Source organism: Oryx dammah, unplaced genomic scaffold (assembly GCF_014754425.2).
Source record: "Oryx dammah isolate SB20612 unplaced genomic scaffold, SCBI_Odam_1.1 HiC_scaffold_27, whole genome shotgun sequence".
In the NCBI taxonomy this organism is placed as follows: Eukaryota; Metazoa; Chordata; class Mammalia; order Artiodactyla; family Bovidae; genus Oryx; species Oryx dammah.
Window position 1 is genome coordinate 47754404 of NW_024070211.1, and position 14728 is coordinate 47769131.

General features: G+C 40.2%; 1 protein-coding gene across 1 annotated transcript in view; it reads left to right on the forward strand.

The window, feature by feature from the left end:
* The first annotated feature begins 1109 nt into the window (after nucleotides 1-1109).
* SATB2 (SATB homeobox 2) overlaps nucleotides 1110-14728 on the forward strand; it is a 200273-nt gene continuing 186654 nt past the window's right edge. Inside the window, exons 1-2 of the mRNA XM_040228858.1 lie at nucleotides 1110-1664; nucleotides 2936-3163. Of these exons, the coding sequence (XP_040084792.1) occupies nucleotides 2995-3163 (169 nt within the window). The 5' untranslated portion in view covers nucleotides 1110-1664; nucleotides 2936-2994. The remainder of the gene's footprint in view (nucleotides 1665-2935; nucleotides 3164-14728) is intronic.

A 14728-nucleotide genomic window follows, 5' to 3' on the forward strand; every position in this document is an offset into this window, starting at 1 on the left:
GCAGTGCCGGTGCGCCTGCCATTCGGGACACCCGGGCTATTGTTCTGGACCCACGGCCGTGCCAGCTCTGAGCGAGAGGCGGCCTTCCCCGCGCGTGCGGCGGCGCGGCGGGCCCGGACGGCTGGCTCCGCGCGGAGGGGGAGCTCGCAGGCACCGGGAAAAGTTGCTCGGAGGGGCGGAGGCGGTGGGTGGTGGGCGGAGGCGGTGGGTGGGGGAGGCGATAGCCCTCCTATCTCCAAAGTCGAAAGTACTCCGCGTAGTTAGTAGAACCCGGAGCCGAGGCAGCCGCGGTTGCCTCCTGCGCGTGGGTCTGTGCCTTCGCCGGGAGACCAGGCAACCAGCGCCAGTCTCGTCGCCGCCGCAGCCTCCGCGCCGGGACTAGTGCGCCTCTGGGCTGGGCGAGGCGGCCGCGCCCTGGATCCGCCACGAGGAGGAGGAGGAAGAGACCCCGGGCCACAGCGCCCGCCTTCACCCGGGCGCACCCACCCACCAGCCGCGGCCACCGCCTCGCGCTGCACTCGGTTCCCTGCCATCGGTCCTCCGCCGTCTCGCGCGCGCGCGCGGTCCTCGCCACACGGCTCTCCCACCGCCGACTCTCTCTCTTCCTTCTTCTCCCTCCTCCCAGCTCTCCACCCGCCCCTCTTCAGTCCCTCTGCCTCCTCTGCAGCCCCGCTGCTGTTGGGTCGCCTGGCTCACAGCGATTGATTGATTGATGTTTAATTTCCTGCCAGGCGGGGCCCCCCTCCCCCCGCAACCTCCCCGGCCCTCCTCCCCGCCCCCCACTCTCCTTCAATGCGTTGGACCAGTCTGGCTCGGGTTTAGATCTCTCCCCCCAACCCCCATCCCGAAATAACCCAGAGACTTCCCCTACCCCCACCCCAAATTATTATTTTGAAGGCGCTAGATCTGGGGACGGAAAGGGGGAGGGGGAGAAATCGGAAACCGAGGACAACCCAAAAGGACTCACTTTGCCTGATGACTCAACGCAACTAATAATCATCTCCCTCTCACTGTGTCTCCCTCTGCGGCTCGTCAGTGAGTCCGGCTCCGGCTGCTGGCGGCGGCGTCGGCCGAGAGGGGAGAGGCTGGAGGTGACAGCTGCGGCGGCCGCCGCTTTTGCTCTCGCGCGCGGTCCCAGGTCCCTGCGCCTTCTCGATTCTCAGTGGCACCGGCCCTACGGCTTCTTCGGCCGCGCCGCCTCGCGAGCTAGCGGCCCCGCGAAGCTGCAGCCCCGACCCGCCTCCGCCGCCTCCCAGTTCTCAGCCTTTTCTCTCCAGAAAGGGTCTCCTTCCCGAAGGTGTGAAAAGGCTTTTTCAGCCTCCTTCTCTCTTTTCCCCTCCTCCGTCGCCTCCTCCCGCGCTCGCTCGGGTGCCCCTTTAGAGGAGCCCTCCTTTCTCTCTACTCCTCCTCCCTCTTCCCCCCCCACCCAACCCCCCCCATCATCATCATCATCATAACAACCATCATCGCCGCACTAAGAAGACACCCTGACCCAGGACCTTAAACGTTTGGACCTGGGAAAGAGGAAAGGGAAAAGAGTAAAGAGAAAGGAAGACTAGGAGGACACTGCAAAGCATATCACCAGAAACTTTCCACCCTGGATTCTCTACTTTTGCTCCATGGACAGAGCCCCAGCCAGCCAAGTTACAGACAGACTGTGAGCAGTAAGTACTCAGGGCGAAGGCGCCCGCGCCAAGCTCGGGAGTCCGGGGAAGCCCCGGGTCCGGCTAGGTTCCCTCTCCGCGGCTCCCGCTCTCTCGGACAGCGCAGCGGAGGGAGTGCGGGCGCAGCCTTCGCCCTCAGCGCTCGAGCTCAGCCTCTGCATCTCTCGCATCCCTCCTCTCACCTCCCCTTTGCCACCCCCACCTTGTCTGCTCGAGCCGTGGCGACGCGGCTTCTCCCACAACCTGAGCGCCCGCGAGGATTCCCAGCGCACTTTGTTGCGCCGGGTTCCAGCTTCTCCGGGAAGTCAGTGACAATGTGAGTGCCTTTTCATCAGGTGTTTCCTCCTGCGTCTCCACCCTCTCAAAAATCCAGGGGTGCGGAGATCTGCGGGCTCTGTGAGGAGCGCGCTGCCAGCCAAGCGACCCAGAAAAAAACTTTGGGAAATTTAAAAATTGGGGTTGATGAAGGCTGCTCCCTCCCGCACCTAATAATTCAACTGCTTTTTGCTTTTGTATTTTATCCTGAAGAGCTTTTGAAAACAAAACTCAGGATCGGATGAAGATAACGTTCCAAAATAATAACGATTGTAGCCCCCGCCCTTGAGGTGAAGGTTATTCAGAAGATTACTCTGATCAATATCTCCAAGTGTTTTGGAATGCTTATTAATGTGGAATTAGGGTTGATTTTGTACAAAGTGTGTATGTGTGTCCCAAGACGTGCTCGGGAAAGATAAACAGCAGGGATTCAAGGGTCTTTTTGCCAGGCCTTTGCCTACTGCCAGGCGATTCAGAGCGCCTTCACCGTGTGGTTAACTTGTTTTCTTATGGACTTGTGTGCACCCCCACCCCTTCTTGAGTGTGTGCGATGTCTTTTTATGAAGTTCATTTCTTCCGCAACCCTGACCCCTCCTCCCCCCGACAGCAAGGCCGTCGCACCCGAGAACGGGTCATGCCAACCCTGTCCCAATGAATGGATCACTTCTGGGCGGCCCTGGGCGAGGGGCCGGACTTCGTGACCGAGAGCTAACTTCTGGGGAGCAGCAGGGTCGCGGCACCCCAAGTTCTGAGTTTGCTGTGGGCCACCCAGTGTCAGGTTGAGTCCGGTTTCTCCGGCCAACCGAGGTTCGGGCCCCTCGGGCAGCGTGGGAGGAAGTCTGGGTGGCTTTGGTGCGGCGCGCTGCCCCACTGGCCTAAACGTCTATCACGTGTGTGAGCGGTTTTCCCTCTTTTTTTTTTATTTCCCTCCCCTTCCCCCCCCGCCCCCTCCCTAGGTCCCTGCGCGTTTTATTGCGACCTGCCGGTGGGAACTTTGTCTCCAAGTCGGAGCAGCATGGAGCGGCGGAGCGAGAGCCCGTGTCTGCGGGACAGCCCCGACCGGCGGAGCGGCAGTCCCGACGTCAAGGGTCCTCCCCCGGCGAAGGTGGCCCGGCTGGAGCAGAACGGCAGCCCCATGGGAGCCCGCGGGAGGCCCAACGGCGCCGTGGCCAAGGCCGTGGGAGGTAACAGCCCGGAGCGGGGAGGCGCGCGCAGCCCGCGGCCGGGGCGATCAAGGCCCGGGTGTCAGGGTTCAGGTTGATTAGGCGCTGTCGCGGTGTAGGGTTACAGGAAGTGAGTTCCAGGTTGCCAAATAATGCCCCCGTCGCCTCTCTTCTGCAACTGGTAGCTTCATCTCGAGTTAAAACAAGAAAGTGGTTTACCCGGAGGGTGGCATTTTTTGGGCACTTTGCCACTATGTGCTGAGGTGTTGGCAGGTTTATGTCACAGCCAGCTAACTGTTTCTAGATTTTCCTAGAGAGCTTTTTAGTGATCTAACTCTTTTGCTTTGCCTCAGGAGTGTCTGTTGTAGGGATGGAGTTTAGGTGCGATCGCTTTTATGGACTAATCTTGAATGCTCAGGTTAGACCAGGAGCAAGGGTGTTGATATTACTTTATTAGTTAGGACAGTACTTACAGACAAATGATTAACACCTGGGAGTATTTCCAGCCACTTTATTTCAAGTGGGAAATAAAGAATCCCTGAGAATCTGTCAGGCCCTTGGAGACTTTAATGCTACCGTTTTAATAAAATAAAGTTTAAAGTTATATGCATTTGTAACTTTGTTACGGAATGATATAGGACAACAGGTAAAAATGGTATAGTGGTCTTATTGGCTACATGCTGTTTTTCTTTCCAAGAATTTAATGTTACTTAAAATCTTTTGCAGTGTTTACTACTTAAACAACCACTTTCTTTTAAAGTGGTTAGGGAAAGTAATTTTATGAAGTAAAGATATGAAAGAAATTTAAACACTATTAAAATATTTTGAGGTTTATAGGACATTTCCTTAGTTGTTTTATACATGTAAATACACAGTTCTACATGGCATGCAGTTTTTTTGTGTGTTTGACATAAATTACTAATTAAAAATTTTTTTGCTTCTTAAAGTTTTTTCCCCCTAATATTTTCAGTATTAGCCTATTTAATGTTACTCATACATTAGCCTGCCTGAAATGAAACAAACCCTAGGGAAAGTAAGTGATAAGTTCTCCTGCTCTAAATAGCCATTGTGTGTATTTCCAAGTAAAGACTTAATTCGAAATATCCAGTCCCTTTTAAAGAAATTTTATAAGCAATGGACAATTTATAAAAGAACAGGCTTTTGGTTTTACTTATTTTATTATTACTATTTCTTCATTGTAGACATTCAGGATGCTTTGCCTTAGTTCCTTATATTAATCATCTCCCTTGCAAAGTACTCATTTGCCCAGTGTTTAAAGCTTTAATAAGTTTATTTGGCTATAGATTGTGGGCTTACGTACTTTTCATTTTAGGGACTTGAAGCAAAAGAAAACTTCATAGTTTTGTGACTCACTTTTTAGAAATAGTGTTTATTAATGTGCTATCTTGAGACTGAAAGAATAACTTCGGACTTTTGATACCATTTTTTAGTATATGCATACAAGAAAGAAAAATATATAGTGAATATGGTTGGACCAAAGGTGAGATGACATGATAAGTGCTGGTGATGTTGGGCTGAAAAACTTTTGGAAATCCTTGGAGAGGATGTGTTCTCAAAGTGGCCTTATGCATAAGGAAAAAAAAAACAACCAAAAAGCCTGGACTGAAATTTTGGTTTCTTTTTAAACTCACTAAATTGAAAGAAGTCTCTAAACATTTTAGAATGTAATGATTAACAATTGTACCTTCCTAAAGCAAGTTTTTCTTTCCTTCCTATATCTTACTGAACTGTGAAAGAAACTACTTGATTTTGTTGACCAGGGATACCTTCAGTGTAAAATAGCGGTTACTTTTCATATTTTTGGAGGTGATTATTCACATTTGACCACTTACTACAAATTTGATACAGACAAATATGAAGCCTTGGTGAGAAGTAATAAATTTGTTTCAATAAGCTGGTTTAGTCACTTTTTCTGAGCTTTAACTTAATTTAGCAATATCAAAGGTCTCTGCTGCTTCCCAAATTGAAAAAAAAAAAAAAAAAGACATCATTTTGTCTCAATAAGTACCATTTATGATATGTAATAGTAAAGTGGATAAAATAGTTTACATAGAGTGGATTTTTAAAGATTTTTTTAAGATTTTGCTCTGTAGAACATAATAGATTGGAAAATTTTTCATTTAGGAAGTTTTAAAATATAACAACTTAGAACATAACATTTCAATAGTGCAAAGTTTTCTTATTGAATGTTAATGATTATTTTGTGGGTTTAAGTTTATATATTGATAGTTTCCAAATGTACATTGAGATACATAATTTTACTTCATTATAACTTTTAATCATGTATATAGATTGGAGAAAAGCAAAGTGTTTTTAAAAATGCACATTCTAAATTTTAAAAATATTTAAGATAATATTTGTATTTAGTGGTTCTTTTATAATTGAAATGATTGGGGGAACAAGAGTATATATAAAGTAGATTATATTTCTATTATCCTACCTCTTCTTGTTTAAATTTTCTTTATGAAGCAATATAATAACCCTAGACAACTACAAAAATATTTATAGCTCTGCATCATGTATTACCATTTCCAGATATACTGCAGTCTTGTCAGTGTTGTAAAGATGGCTGTAATAATAAATAATAATAAAACAGAGCTCAAAATTTTGGAAAATGTGTTAATGTTTAGTGATTCTCTTTCTTAAATAGTCTCCCCCTAAAAATAGGGGAAATCATTAAGTTAATTGGCTACTCAATAAAAATGGCAGTTTATCTTACTGCTTCTGATAAATAGGTAAATAAATGTTTCTGAATGCGTTGGTTGCCATAATAAATTCTGTTACTGTCACTACTTTTCTAGAGGGAGATAGAGTTTGCTGTATTTTTTGATGAGAACTAAATTTTTTTTTTTTTCAAAAGAGAGATTATTTTAGTGTCTGGATTTGACTGGATGAGGTGGTAGAAACACTATCACAGGATTCTGTTTTAATAAGGGACTTAGAAGTGTGTTGTTTACAGTATGGTTAGCTTTAGAAGATTATTAGAAAGTAGATCAATTTTGCTTTGTATTTCTAACACTTTCTAGGCTATATTTGCTCTTATCTAAGCAGTATGTTTTAAAGTGTGCATGTAATAAAATATAAGTGCTCAGATATATATGACAGTCAGCTTTTATAGAAGGTCCTTAGGAAAAAAAAAAGGCTAATATCTCTTTAAAAAACATATGAAGGCTGGGAGAGAGTTTAGAGCAAGCAAGAGCACCACGGTGTTGACAGCTTTATATCCCTGCTGGGTAACATTCACTTACTAGAATTGGCGTCCCCTCTCAGCTAGTAATTCACTCCATAAGGATTTTGAAAAAGAGTGATTAATGGTGGGGAAATTTATATTCGTGAAATTGTTGATTAAAACTTACAGATCTATTTGAAGATTTAGAAAAACAAAAGATTATTAAGGATGATGAATATAAGAATCAGATGATTCTTTTACCACCGTTATCATAAGTACCTAAAATGTTCAGCTGTATGCAATGCTTCAGCCACGCAACCTACAGCATAAAATGAAAGTGATGCCAATCAAGTTTCCCGAGGAAGCAAGGCATTCTGCTTTCCTCCTGGACTGCTGAAAGGTGCTGGCCAGTTGTGCCTTAATAGCAATAAATTACTGTGCTTCATTCATTGTTAACACAAGCATTTTCATTTTTTAATGTTTGGCTTAAAGAAGAACTTTCAGACAGCTTTATTTAAACTGAATGAACAGCGCTTGAGTATACCAGATGGTGTATTTGCTGATAGGAGGCATTAAACATCAGAAATCTTTTTGATATTTTCCATTTTCCTTTGAATTTTGATGATTTTTTTGTTTTGTTTTGGTGTTAAATGTTCTAGAGTTCAAGGGAAAATGTTTAAACACTAGGAATATCTTGCTTTTTTTTTTTTGAAAAAATAATTAGCTTTTTGGGGGAAAAATTAGTTTTTAAAACAACCATTTAATTTTGGTGAAGAATTGTCTATTGAAGTTAAAACTCTTGGACCCCAAGTAGACCTTCTCTTCTGGCTACCGGTCAGCCTTTTTAAGAACACAACTGTCTTGTTGGAAGGGGAAAAATATCATTATGCAATATATGCTGATGTACTCAAATTGGGAAGCAAATGTGATCATGATTGTGGGGCAGGGCCTCATTTAGAGCTGAACACTGTCTACAGTGTTAATTATCTGCATGTGGAACATTTCCTTTTCGATTAGAAGAAATGCACTTCAGGTCAGGTGTAGTCACCATAGGAGCCCTTATAGAGAGACATTTTACATTTTGAAAGAAGTGCAGATATGAAAGAGTATAGATACCGACTATAGACATGTATAAAATACTTAGAAATTTGAAACATTGTCAACATAGGCAAAATGGAGAAAACTCATTAAATTCATTGTAACTAAGGATGTACAACACCATTATGCTTGTGAGGAAGACTCATGTTATTACTTTAAAAGTGAAAAGATTGTATTTCCCTCTTCTATGCCTTTTTTTTTTTTTTTAAGGGTTTAAGTTCTTCTAAATAGAATGAACTTAGGCTTTGGGGTCATCCAACAGTCTTGTATGTCCTCTGTAGTTTTGCTGAGGTAGAAAAATAGCCCTCTCTAAAGTGTTTTCTGTCCTTGGCCTGTTATTAAAATAAAGATATACTTGGTTAAAAAAAATATATGCAATGAAACATACACATTAAACAGAACATAGGGTATCCGCCCCTCAAAGTCCTGAGCATAATTTGATGTTTCGAGTAGTTTTGGAAGCCTTATATTCCATTAGTAGAAACCCACTGACCATTATATATTCAAGATCATCTGAACAAAATATGTGTATGTGTGTGTATTGAAACTACATAGATATCCCTTAAGGCATCTATTTTTTAACCCCTGCAGACAATAGGTAATATCCTCTTTTTCCAGGGGGTTGTGACTAAGAGTATCAGTCTGTACATACTACATATCCTGTGTTACTTCTTCACTCCTTGTATGAATGTATGTATATATTTTACCTACCTATCTATAGGGAAGGAAACAGACTAATTATAGTTTATTAAACATCTAAGAAAATTAATTTTGAATTATTTTTAAAATGTGGAAATCAGTTTTATTCCAGGCAAGACATAGTAATTATTTGGTGTATCTGACAAGGCAAATCTGGTAAGCAGTCAAACTTGGTGGTACTACTTTGATAAATTAAAACTCTTTTCTTTTTCTTTTTTATGATTTAGTGCAGAGACAGTTAATATGATATGTAAAAAAAACACAAATTGACAAAGTTAGATGAATTTCAAATTGTATTATTTTCTTTGGTCTTTTAAGGGTTTTTAAGTTTCTATTGAGATAAAAATGACAATTTATCATCATTAAAAAAGTTTCTTATAACTAGTAATCTCATATTAGGTACAAAAAAAATATGTACATAGTTTTTTTATTTAACTTTTTATTTTGTATTGGAATGTAGCCGATTAACAATGTTGTGATAGTTTCAGGTGAACAGTAAAGGGACTCAGCCATACATATACGTGCAAAATGTATGTACATAGTTTGCTTTATTTCAGGAAGCCAAACTTTATCTTACATAGCATGTCAATAAATAAAAAGTTATTTATACTTTTATCTAATAAGTAGGCTTTTTAAAAAACATGCATAACTTATGTGTGGTCACATAGTAGTTTAACTATCTTCCTTACATGAATGCTGAGATACAATGGCATTTTGGAACATATTTAAGGATGGAGCATTTGACAAAAGTTGTATGTGTAACAGTTTGTCAGTGAAAAGTGACAAGTGGGAAATGACAAATGAAATGTTGGCATCATCACTCTTTATTTTGATAAAAATGTCTCAATTTGCAGTGATATAATACTGTTTCATATTATTTCATGAGTTGTGTGAGATGCATAACGGGAATTTAGATTTTGTGAACGGAAAATTAGCAGCCCAAACTCTCTTTTCTGAAGCTTTGGCAGCAAGTTCCCCCTCCCCCCAACTCCCCAAGAATAAGAACAGCAGTGAAATGTTGGATCTAACCCATACATTTTAACTCATTATTTTTTGGAAAAAAAGAAAGAAAGAAAGGAAGGAGGGTGGGGAGAGAGAAAGAGAGAAAAGAAAAGAAAAAGGGAAAGAACTGAAAATGGTTTCAAGTAGGAGACCTTTATGTTTAGCTCAAAAATGAAGAAGAGAGTTTGCCTTTTGTTTTCTTTATAATGACTTAAAAATGAATGATTTCCTTCTGCTGACTTTGATTGTATTGGAGCTTTCTCACTTCCAGTCACCACTGCTCTCCAGCATTAATTTAGGATGTCAATATGGAGAGCCGTGGATTCCTTTTATTTTAAAGTGCAGTAGAGGTTTGGAAATGTCTGTGTGTTAAAAATGGATTTTTTTATACAAAGGATTCATTATCCTACTACTTACAGATAATGTGATAGATGCTTCAAAGTCAAAGTAGACCGCCCTGAGTGGAATTGAAGTATGAGTTAAAACAAAAGCCAGTTAAGGACCCACACATTTCCAAAAAAGTACAGTTGTGGCCTCTATAGTGTGTTATTTTCTATATTTCTGAATTTAGTGATCAACCAAACATTTATTTTCTTCTTTTACATGAAACAAACCCCACAAGGACTTTATATTACAAAGTATTTATGTAAAAATGCTCTGTCATGGAGTTTTCAAAATCATGGGACTCCATCTATACATAGAATATTTTTTGTTTTCAATTGACACAGTTACTTTGCTGTTTGATAGCAAATGATTTAAAAATTGTGGTAAAATCAGTATAACTAAGAGGTAGTGAAAGGCTACCTCAGAAATTGTTTCTGCAACTTGTCTTTTGCTTCTCATTTGCAGAGTTTTTAATTATTTCAGATTTTTAATTAACCAGCTGAAAATGACCTAATATGGAGTAAATGTGCTGTAGATATATAATTATGATTAGGTTTTTGGTTATATTTTTTCCATTCTTAATTAATGTGTATATCTTTAAAAATATTAAAAATAAGCTAGTGAGTATGATAGTTATTAGTTGACAAATGCTTAAAATGGAAAAAAAAAATCCTTAATAGAAGTTTCCAGAATTTGAACCTTGCAGTAAAGTTATGAGCAAATTATGACAGTCTTATATTGTACTAGAAATATTCTTTATATGTGTTTAGGACACATTAGGATAATAAAACTGTCTGGGGGATGTATAGTTCAATTTTGATTGCCCTCAGTATTATTACTACTTGCTAGTACGGAAGACAGATTAGTTTCTACCCTTAACTAATTGCCTTATCACTGGAATGAAGTTCTGTCTTAGCACAGTGGGCTGTTAAACTATATCATAACATAACAAAAAAAGATTTTTAAAAAGTTAAGGAGAAATGCTACAAGCTACTGTATATGTTCACACCAGAGTAACTTTTTGGTGCTTACTGATGGTTGCATGATTATTGAAATGTACACAGTAGCTCAGTGACTTTCTTTGTTTTACTGAAGACTTCCACAGATATGAACAAAATTAACAGAGACTCTGGTTAGAGAAATTGTTTTTCAGAGTACTAAGATCTGACAGAGGTGATTTGCATCTTTCATAGAAACAATTTTAATTTCATAATATTAAGCACAGATATCTTCTTATTTCTTTTAAAAATATTTTTTACTTCTTAAAAACAGTTTGTCTAGAAAGCAAGTGTATCTGTTCTTTCATAACTGGATAAGATTGATTTTCAAATTTCCTGATTATTCCCTCATATTAAAATTGTTTATTTTTATTGTGCTTGTTCCAGTTATTTATATATGCATATATGAAAAGGAAAAACTGCTTACTAGGAAAATACATTCATATCAAAACTCTTAAAATAGCAATGTTTTCAAAATATTATTATTATTATTATTATTATTGGTTAACAGAACAAGAAGTTTCTTTATTCATAACCCAGAGATGCTAACAGAGCAGCATGATAAATGTCTCTTTAAGTGTCATAGTAAAAGAAAATGACTTGCCTTCTGAGGCAGTGGAGAGTTTATGTTGTTTTGGACCCATTTCCCAAGCAGTGATCGAAAACAGATTACAATAACAATTATACAGTCAGAAGATGCAATACCCATTTCTGCTTTAATTGAGTGAAAGAATAATAAAAACATCATTAAGAAAAATGAGGTGGACCTGTCACACAATGTACCAATTTTTAGTCTTGGAGAAGATGCAGAAAAACTGAAGTGCTTTTCACTTACTTTGCTGTGTTTACTAGCTAAATTCGGTTTTGGGGAGAGACTGTTTGGTTCTCACTATGCCCTGGGAAGTTCCGAGAGAAGCTCCTGGGTGCAGTTGCTCAGGAGACATGGAAAGTGCTAATTGGTTTGTCTTCATATACAGTTGAAGATGGGGAAATCACGATTTCTTATATTCTACCTGAAGGAGTAACTGCCTTCTCTCTTTCTCTCTCCCTCTCTCTCTTTCACCTGTGTAAATGGAAGTAAACAGTAATGAATGTTTCTCTTGTTACAAAGCCCTGCAAAGTAAGGGTTAGGTGTGGTCCCTGGGCCTGCTGTTCTTCCTCCTCTGGCTGATGGAAGAACAGCCAAGATGGGGGGAGAGAGTTGAAGATGAATAATGAACACCCTTATTTTTTCTTGGCATACGTGGCATTGTGGGGGGACCCCGAATTTCCACACGACATATCACCTGATATTCACATAGGTGACATAGATTGTCCTCTGAGATGCATAGGCTTTGGCTGCTGTCTGCAATCTTTGGAACCATTGCATTGATAATCCTTCACACGGCTGAGCCCTCATTCCCCAGGGCATCGCTTTCAGCAACTTGGAATGAGCTGACTGGCAGCCGCTGAAATCGGTGGCTACTGTTCTTTCACTGTAGGCTGTATTTCTTACTCTGTTCATAGAATTGCGTGTGCTTGGAAACCTGGGTGATGACAGTGGAGTTAGCCCAAACAGGGGAGTTAACCCCTGTCGTTGTGTGGATACTAAAACCACAAATGAGGTTGGCCATCAGAGCAGCTGGAGCCCAAGGTTGGACTCAGTTGACAGAGTTAGAGGAGACTATTTCTTTGGTTTGTAGCTAAGAGTTTTCTTGGGTTCGATCTTTAAAAACCTTTCTGAGAGTAACAAAATGAAAGGAATAAGATAGGCAGTAAACCCTTCCTGGTGGAGGTCTCATAATCCCAGAACTGTCCAAAGCATAATCCCTTTCAGACTAGAATTTATGTCATACAGCTCAAAAAGCTCCTTTTTTTTTCTTTTTTAAAAAATTTCAGTTTAGAGAGTCTAGTTAATAGTGCTTTCATTAAAATACTTTTGTCAGCAAAAGGTTTTTCAGTTTTAACATTTACATAACCTAACATCATTGACGAATGCCACGAGCTTTAAGGGTCTTATTAGTGGTTCCATTTTTTCTGGGCTTTATAATTTAAACCTAAACATTAATTCTGGGTGGAACTTGGCGTAATGTCTTTTTGCCTAGGAGGGAATTTTTGTTGTACAATAAAAAAAAAAAAAACACTGTTTTTTTTTTCATCAGTCACCTTCTCCATGTCTCCCCTCCCCTAAGTAAATAGCAGTTAAATAGTCAAGGTTTTAAAAGGGCTTATTTAAATCAAAAAAAGAAGTGATTATTTTAGGTGAATTTAACAATTTTCCATTAGTTCATGTTGCAAACTAGTGCTTTTGATATTAACAAAAAAGATCTGTGAGGTTGATAATTCAGTGAAAATATTTTTCCTTTGTTTCTCTCATACTGAAGTCATGTGACAAGTTTTTAAAATAAAATATATTTGAGGACTCTTCAAACTTACAAATCACTTACGTGTCTTCTTTATTAGAAGCTGAAAGACTTAAAAAATTCTCTATGTTGCCTGAAATGATAATATTGACTAGAAGGAAAGAAGTTGGCATCTCACTGTTAAGTAATAAAGGAACGACATTTCCCCAGTATTAGTAATTTTGGAAAGTAAACTTAAACTAGGTTTCTTAAAATGATCTCTTTAATATATAATACTAATACTATGTTAAAGTTGAGTTATCATAGAAATCTGGTAACAAGGTGTTTGTGAAATTAAGAAACGCGTGAGGAAACCCTGGGATGATCAGTTTGTCATGATCTGCAAACGAGAAAGGGTTCAGAATGCTAGTGAGGATGCATGCCTGGACGGAGCTCATGGAGGAGAGTGAGGCTAAACCAGGGTTCTCCTGAAGCTTTGCCAGCTTTCAGCTCACCAGGCTCCATTCAGATAAGATTTTGTCCTGTAGGCTTGGAAGATGTTGTACTAGAGGAATGAACATCCTTTGTTATTTAGGGGGTATAAGAGGAGCAAATTGTTCACTGAAAGGGAGGTTATTACTCATTTAAGACTCAAGTAAAGGCACTTGATAACGATGAACAAGGTGATCCTGATTTTCTTTTTTCTTCTCAGATGAATCTCCAGTTAACATTCAGCATGACTTACTCTATTTACAGGTCCATTCATATAGTGAGTTTGAGCCTTCAGCACATTTTTACGGCTAACTTATTACCCCTCACCCCTCAACTGGAGCTTACTATTGAAAGTCTGCCAATGCTGTCACAAATGGTTGTTAGTTCCCAAGAGACTTGAAGGAGAAAAAGAACTGAAGGAGAATGCTGTGCCCTTAGTAAGAGCCATTTTGTTGCACACGTGTTTTTTTGCCACCATGGTGAAACCACCTAGGCGCCGACCTTCGTATTCAGGATTGATACCTCACGTTCTCCTGTGAAAATGTATAGAATTCCAATTAGCCCAGGGTCAGAGTATAAATGTACCTCTTTTCACACTGTTCCAAGTGGTTAGTGGAAAACAAACTGCAAGGTAATTCCCTCAGCCCCCCAATAAAAAGATTTATAGTAAAATAATTCTCAGCCGGATAGTGGGACTGTTGTAGGTTTGCATTTGATATTTCTAAGACTGAAATACAGCCCGTGTACCCAAACTAAGCATTTATTGTAAACAAGTTAACTGCCGAGAGCTTATATTCTGTCAAACATAATTATATTGAAGATTGATGTATAGCTTGAAAGTGAGTTAGAGGGAGACAGTTCTTTTCAAGCCAGGAAGGCTTCTGAGATGCAGCTCTTTTCTTCCTTTGATGTGAGTCAGTGAAGTCGTCTTTCTCACAGCCAGCCTCTCATGTATATAATAAACACAGGCTTGCTCTCTGAAAACATATCTGGTTGTCGATCCTACTCCTGCTAGCAAAGTAAAGAAATGAACCCATATTCATGGAACCTGTAAGGTAGAGTTTCTTTTGCCATCTTTATCTAGATCTGGGTAGCGGTGGCGCTGAGAGAGTCTCTGTCAGTATGGCAAGCAAGTGAGGAGTGCACCCACAAGCCTACACCTAAACCTGCAGCTCTGAATTAACCTCCAAAACAACCGCTTTCTCCTTTAAGGCTGATTTCAAAACAGAGCCTTTGACTTGTCTTTCTGGTAGTTCCTTCTGAGCCTATGAGATGAGAACTATTTTAAAATTGTGGCCTCTCAAGGGACAGGGAGAAACTACATTAATATGCTTCATTTTGTGGCTCAGAAATTGTTCTTGAGTTAATAACTTGTGAACTCAGGGAATCTAGGGAAGAATGA